Source organism: Populus euphratica, unplaced genomic scaffold, assembly GCF_000495115.2.
Source record: "Populus euphratica unplaced genomic scaffold, PopEup_1.0 scaffold159.1, whole genome shotgun sequence".
Taxonomy (NCBI): Eukaryota; Viridiplantae; Streptophyta; class Magnoliopsida; order Malpighiales; family Salicaceae; genus Populus; species Populus euphratica.
In genome coordinates this window covers 308,895-314,800 of record NW_011499962.1, presented here as the reverse complement: position 1 = coordinate 314,800, position 5,906 = coordinate 308,895, and the positions used below count along the sequence as shown (strand labels likewise).

The 5,906-nt window shown below is 37.9% G+C and overlaps 1 protein-coding gene across 4 annotated transcripts; it reads right to left on the bottom strand.

The window, feature by feature from the left end:
- Positions 1 to 774: 774 nt before the first annotated feature.
- Positions 775 to 5,906, bottom strand: LOC105138773 (probable ADP-ribosylation factor GTPase-activating protein AGD5). Of its 4 annotated transcripts, XR_844847.1 has the most exons (12): positions 5,671 to 5,906; positions 4,646 to 4,704; positions 4,381 to 4,471; positions 4,181 to 4,235; positions 3,999 to 4,089; positions 3,636 to 3,915; positions 2,814 to 3,030; positions 2,565 to 2,704; positions 1,861 to 2,097; positions 1,723 to 1,781; positions 1,260 to 1,544; positions 1,036 to 1,127 (listed from the first exon to the last, which is right to left on the bottom strand). XR_844847.1 is itself a non-coding variant. In XM_011044969.1 (11 exons), exons 1-11 carry the CDS (start codon positions 5,715 to 5,717, stop codon positions 977 to 979), a joined length of 1,431 nt encoding a protein of 476 aa, XP_011043271.1. In that variant the 5' UTR covers positions 5,718 to 5,906; the 3' UTR covers positions 775 to 976. The 4 variants fall into 4 exon arrangements, 3 of the variants coding, with proteins under 3 accessions (XP_011043271.1, XP_011043270.1, XP_011043272.1); XM_011044969.1 differs by lacking the exon at positions 1,260 to 1,544 and having other exon boundaries at positions 775 to 1,127; positions 4,642 to 4,704; XM_011044968.1 differs by lacking the exon at positions 1,260 to 1,544 and having other exon boundaries at positions 775 to 1,127.

Here is a 5,906-nt window from a genome sequence, read left to right as displayed (position 1 = left end):
TAGTGTTGTTTGCCCCGTTATGTCACACATTTCTTTGCCATTGAACGTTCATTACCGTGATCATGCATGGCACTGAATTTAAAGAGATGCATGCCCATGACCTCTTCAAATGTTTAGCAGGAATCTACATGATAAAAAAAAAGATGCAGTCATGCAGCAATCCGAAGGATAAAAAAGAAAAAGAGAGTGCTGCTTTCGGTTCAATACCGTGTGGCAGAAGAGATTGTGGATCGGTTTGTATGCGAGAAGTGATACAATTTGTAAACCCTAGATAACTTGTCAAGATCCTTGAATCGAGGAGAGATGGAAACCGTGTGGAAAACTGGAAATGGAGTGGAAAACGAGAAAGAAGAAACGACTAATGGGGCTAGCCTAATGGGCTGTGGGTTAGATGATGAAACAATGGATGAAACGAGGCAGAGATCATCATGTTAAATGGACCCAGAAGCCCATGTCAAACTCTCTGTTTCTTTCTTACAGAGCTTGCCGAAGAATTGGTCTTTCTTGAACGAAGTTTGGGATTGGAAATGGATACATGCTCGGGAACCAGCATGGAAGACTTAAAGAAAAAGGACTGATACTTTTCTGGTAAATTCATATTCCATTTCTGAAAAAAAAGGTTTCCATAGCCAATTAGAAACTGACTAGAAAGTCGAAAGCTCAAGTTCCTGTCAGAGTTGAGTGCCATTCAAGCATGTACGCAGGTCCGGAGGTTGCTTTATGATTCCAAATCCGAGCATGTTAACCAACTGCAGGAGTTTGGGAACCTTGATGTAAGAAATGGCAGGAGATCATAAAACAAGTTATTCAATATGAACCGACTTTACTAAACCAATGATGACAACAATACAAATAAATACAAACCACAGCAGTGACCCCCAACAAGAAATTGGAAGAGTTCATGCCAATTAATACGAAAGAGAATTTTCCTATGATTTAACAGATTTTATGTGAGAACGAATGTCGAGGCAATCCATCACCGCTTTGTATACATCCCTTGTGCCAATGATGAGAGATCGAAGTATCCTGCGGGCTGAGTTGGAGCAACAGGGAATGCTGGAGGAGGCATAGTTGGATTAGAGTTTGTCATGCCATTGATAGGAGCTACTGGCCCTGGCCTATAAGTGCTGCATATAATTCACAAGAATTAATTTTCAAGTGTCCGAGGCAAACCAGACCTTACAAAACATGCAAGTATCAGACCCATTTAACAGGCATTTTTCTTTGAATGAAAGATTAAAGAATGCCAACATCTATACCTACAACGATAGGTTTTTCAAGACTTTCCAGTTTCATCAGGCTACTTGCGAAAGGTAACTTTACAGCCACATTTTAATGCTATGATGGTCAATGGAATGCATTGCATGCTTCGTAACCAAATCCGAACTTTATTCTGGACTGCATGCTGGGAAATAGGTTGTGTTTCTTCTCCAATCTGTTAGCCATGAAAGATGGGGCCACTGATACTTCAACCGGAGGGCATAACCCTCATTCTGTGGCAACATGATTGTTTTGCTTCAGGTTTTGACCACTCTCAGTGTTGCCTATGTCAACTCTAAACTGTTAACTAGCTGATTTCATCACTTAAAATAACTTGAGAACTTGAATTTGGAAACATAATGCTCTAAGAACCAAACGCAGAAAGATCTATACTTGGGATTTATGCACTAAAAAAGAATTCAGCAATAAATAAATGACTGCACCAGAGTCCTCATTTTCTACCTTGATATTGGAAAATTAATTGAATTCCCTGCTGAATAGGTTTGTTGGCTGCTTCCCATCTGGTGCGAGAAAACAATAATAGATGAGAGATCGAGTTTTAAAATAAAAAGGTATGGGGAAATCACTTCAAAGCTCAACCTGAATATATGTCTGTGGATAAGTGCTTGGCATCACCATCCCAGGAACTTGATAGCCATAGCTTCCCCAACTCTGAGCAGGTAAGTGAATACCATTGGAACTGGGTCTATGTGCATTGGCAGGAACAGTTTGGGATCCACCACCAGTCCTTGCTGCAGCAGTCATGTGGAATTGTTGTTGTTGGGATAACATTGAAAGTTGCTGTTGATGGACGGAAAATGGAGAAACCATACTGGACTGTGCATAATCCACAAACAAAATGGTAAGATGAACATGAATCACTTTTACGCAAGAAAAGGACTAGAAGAAAATTACTAATGGCACAAATGGACTGTTGTCATCAAAGATGCCATAATGCCACCTTCCATATTCCATTTTATCAAATGATATAAAACTAGGGACACTGAAACTTTACTAGCGATCTGTCTTAACAAAAAATTACAAAGACACCTTCACCCCTATTTTCTAGTCAGAACAGCCAATTGTGAAGCTAACATATATGCCATAGATGACCAAAAAATAGTGTTGCTTATAATCCTCTGCCATGATAGCTTTGTGATGCACACTCACACTCACACACAGCTCTTCACAACTTTTTATCATATGATCACCGAATTGAATCTTTTTTCTTCCACAATACCCTGTCCACATTTAATCATGCTTCTAAAATTTTTCAATGCAGACATTTTTTTCACAATACATACCTTGTTGAAGAGGTTCATAGGATCATTATTTGAATCCTTTAGGGGTTTCTCTAAAGGAGGTGAAGTTGAGTTTGGTTGTGTCATGCTTTCAATAAAATTTGATGTAACACTTCTCTCTGGTGTTGATTTTACTTCAGCAGCTGCAAGATTCTTTGACAATTATGGAACTGGGAAACCAGGAAAAAATGGGAAAAGAGCATCTCAATGTCGATAATTTCTTATATAAAATTATCAGGAGCAAAAACTCACCTTTTAAACCGGTCCATCCAATATCATGAGCAGGAGTCGTGGAATTACTCTCCCTAGAATCATCCATGCAAAGCAAATTAAAAAGTTCAGTTGCATAATCAACTTTTGGCGGTGTTACAACTTTAGTTGCACTTTCTTCCTTCTTTTCTAATTCAACTTTTGGGGCTGCTGGTGCTGACTTCCGTACAGGTTCTTGTGGTTTGGTATCACGTGCCGCCTGTTTGCACAGTCTGTTAGTTTAGTTGAATGCAGGGCTAGCAGCCAAAGCAACACATTACCGTGCATGTTAAACAGACATGATGACACACAAGGAAAAGCACGATAGGCCATTCCTCTCCAACTCTACTGCAATTGACTGGTCAGACCTCTAACAATCAGATGGTTCTTCAATTAAACCCCAAATGGAATCAACTGTTCATAACTGTATCAATCCGTTGATAATCGATACAAATTATCTTCCTAATTTTTTTAATCTTTATATATTTTCACGAGATCTCAAGAAATTGGACAAATAGTTGTTTCCCAATACGTCTGCAAAATGTCCCTACCTTCTCAGCACTCAAAATAATAATAATAAAAGAAATGCAACCCCAGTTTAACAACTTGCATCGATTTTAATTATTGCACAAAACTCTTAACAGTAGGGACATGCAAAGCAAAATATATGCGCGCTATAAATACCTTGACATGTGTGTATTATGATTTTCCTTTGTTTGGTTCATACATAATATATACACTTAATTGAAATGGTACTGGAAGGGAGAAGGGAAATGGACTGTTGCATGTGGAAAAAAGGCAAAGAGGAAGCAAAAATGTACCTACCGGTTGAGATGCTTTAACAGGCATTGGAGTGGATGCTTTAACAGGCAGTGGTGTGGAAGCTTTAATAGGAGCCGGAGTGGAGCTTCTCAAAGCAGGATTACTGTCATTTGTAATGGGTGGACGAGTAATTCTTCTCTCCTCAGAACCATGGTTAGTGTCATTCACTCGGCCATGCCCACTACTTCTTGGTTCTGGTCTATAAATTGAGGTCCGCTCTCCACTCACCCTCAAAGGTGATTTGGCTTTTCCATCCCTTGGAACCCATCTCTTCTCTTCATATCTAACATATAACATAAGCATCCTTAAGTTCAACATCAGGTAGAAAACTAATGATATGGACAAAGCAGTGTGAAAAATTCATACTTTGCTCGAATGAAATTCTCGATGCCAACTCTGTCATAATTAGGAGGCAACTCTGCTTCCCAGTAGTTATTTGATCTCTCATTCCCCGTAGCTGTGGAAAACAAGAAACAAAAACCTGATCTCAGATGCAACTTGGAAAAATCAAAAGGTAAACAATTTAGAGAATTAAAAATCATGCTTACATTGGACAAATGCAATCTGCTCTGGAAGCCATGTGTCTAAAGTGGCTGATCTAACCTGTGTCAGGGACATAAAGGAGCTGAATAAGCACATTGTAGATGTATGCATGAATAGTTGCAAACTGAATCTCGGGATGGGCATCACTCTTCACTTGAAAAAAAAGAGAAGATATACATGATTTTAATGGAATAAAATGCTCCACCTTTGATATATGTACTCCAAGACTCCTGTGGATACCTGAACACTGCATGCATATGAAGATTCCTAGATTCACACTAGCCCATCTAGGCCCTCTGTATAGAAAATGAGACAGCATTGCAAATCATAAATCCTCGAACCCATATATTGCAGTATACTACTAAAAAGCCAGTTCCTGATAGGAACATTGGCGTAACAAGAAAAAGGTCAGCACTTTGAAAACCTGCATTGTTTCTTATACACAATATGTACTGCGCTTAGATACCTACTTGCTTTTGCAGTCAGCGCACTCTCGATTCTCCGGTAATTTAAGGAGGCTTTCCAGTATCTGCAATCAAAATAACCACAAAAGAGAATTTCATTTTAAATCACAAGCTAAAGAAAACAGAATCCGAGTTAATAAATCCAAGAAAGTTATCTGTAAGGCCATAATGCCTGCTGTTAAAGAGAAGTTGAAGCAACAATCGCAGAGCTTTGCTTTGGATTTTGCGGAGAACAGTCCACATTATATTTCGAAAATTATCATTGACTTTATTAATTTGTAAGCATCTTACTTTTATCAACTTTTTCAATTTGTAAAAATTATCATTGACTTCTATGCTAATGGCATGAGGCAGGTGGATAGAACACTAACAACTTCAATAAAATAAGAGTCTACAACTGTACAGCAAACTACAACTAATTCCAAATACCACACAACATGGATATGATATCTAACAAAAAAAGAAAAAGAGGAAAGAAACACAGCCCCACAGGTGTTCATTGCACAAAATCCATAATGCAAAAACCAACAACTCAGCAACAGTTGTCTAGTTACAGACAGCATGACCCTTTAATTTTAGTCAGCCTCCGCACGACCATAAACTTTCGACAGCTATGTTATGATTTTTTAAAAAGTTTCTTTCTTTATTGGCTCATTTTTTAGCATACATGATTAACAAAACATTCAATGTAAAAACAATCCAAAAACAAAAGAAACTAAGACAACTCAAAACAGATTTCATTCCATGTTTTTAATTTGAAGAAAAACCAATTCAAATTGTGGAAAAAGAACGTAATTTCAGACAAGTGCAATGAAAAAAACAGATTAAATATAACCATGCCTTTCCTGTAAATGACCAAGACACATAAGATCTAGTAAAACATAAGCAAACCAAATGAACTTTTACTAAAATGAATCTAAAAACAAATACAAGACAGAGACTTTATCTAAGAAAAAAGTTATAATTCCAAACCCAACAAAGAAAAAGAAGCAAGACATCAACACAGAGAGAAAAGAAACTAAAGAAGAGACCTTTCTGTGCTTTGCATTAAGTTCTTTCGAAACATTAGCCTTCTCATTCATGTTTTTGCACTCTCTCTCTAATGAAACAAAAACTTATACTTCTCTTTCTCTCAGAGAACAACTGAATATTTCTTTGTATGGCGGCTTAGAAACCAACAAAGGCCGACAGTACAGGGAGAGGAAGTTAAAAGGTATGGAAGAAGAAGAGGAGAAGCCAAAGTGGGAATCTTTCCTCTCTTTCTCTT

Excerpts from the sequence above, each read along its gene's own strand:
- LOC105138773 (XM_011044969.1), bottom strand. The coding sequence starts at position 5,717 with ATGAGAAGGCTAATGTTTCGAAAGAACTTAATGCAAAGCACAGAAAG. Across the intron at positions 4,705-5,670 it reads TTAATGCAAAGCACAGAAAG|ATACTGGAAAGCCTCCTTAA; the intron begins GTCTCTTCTTTA and ends TTTTGATTGCAG. Across the intron at positions 2,098-2,564 it reads CTATGAACCTCTTCAACAAG|TCCAGTATGGTTTCTCCATT; the intron begins GTATGTATTGTG and ends GATTATGCACAG.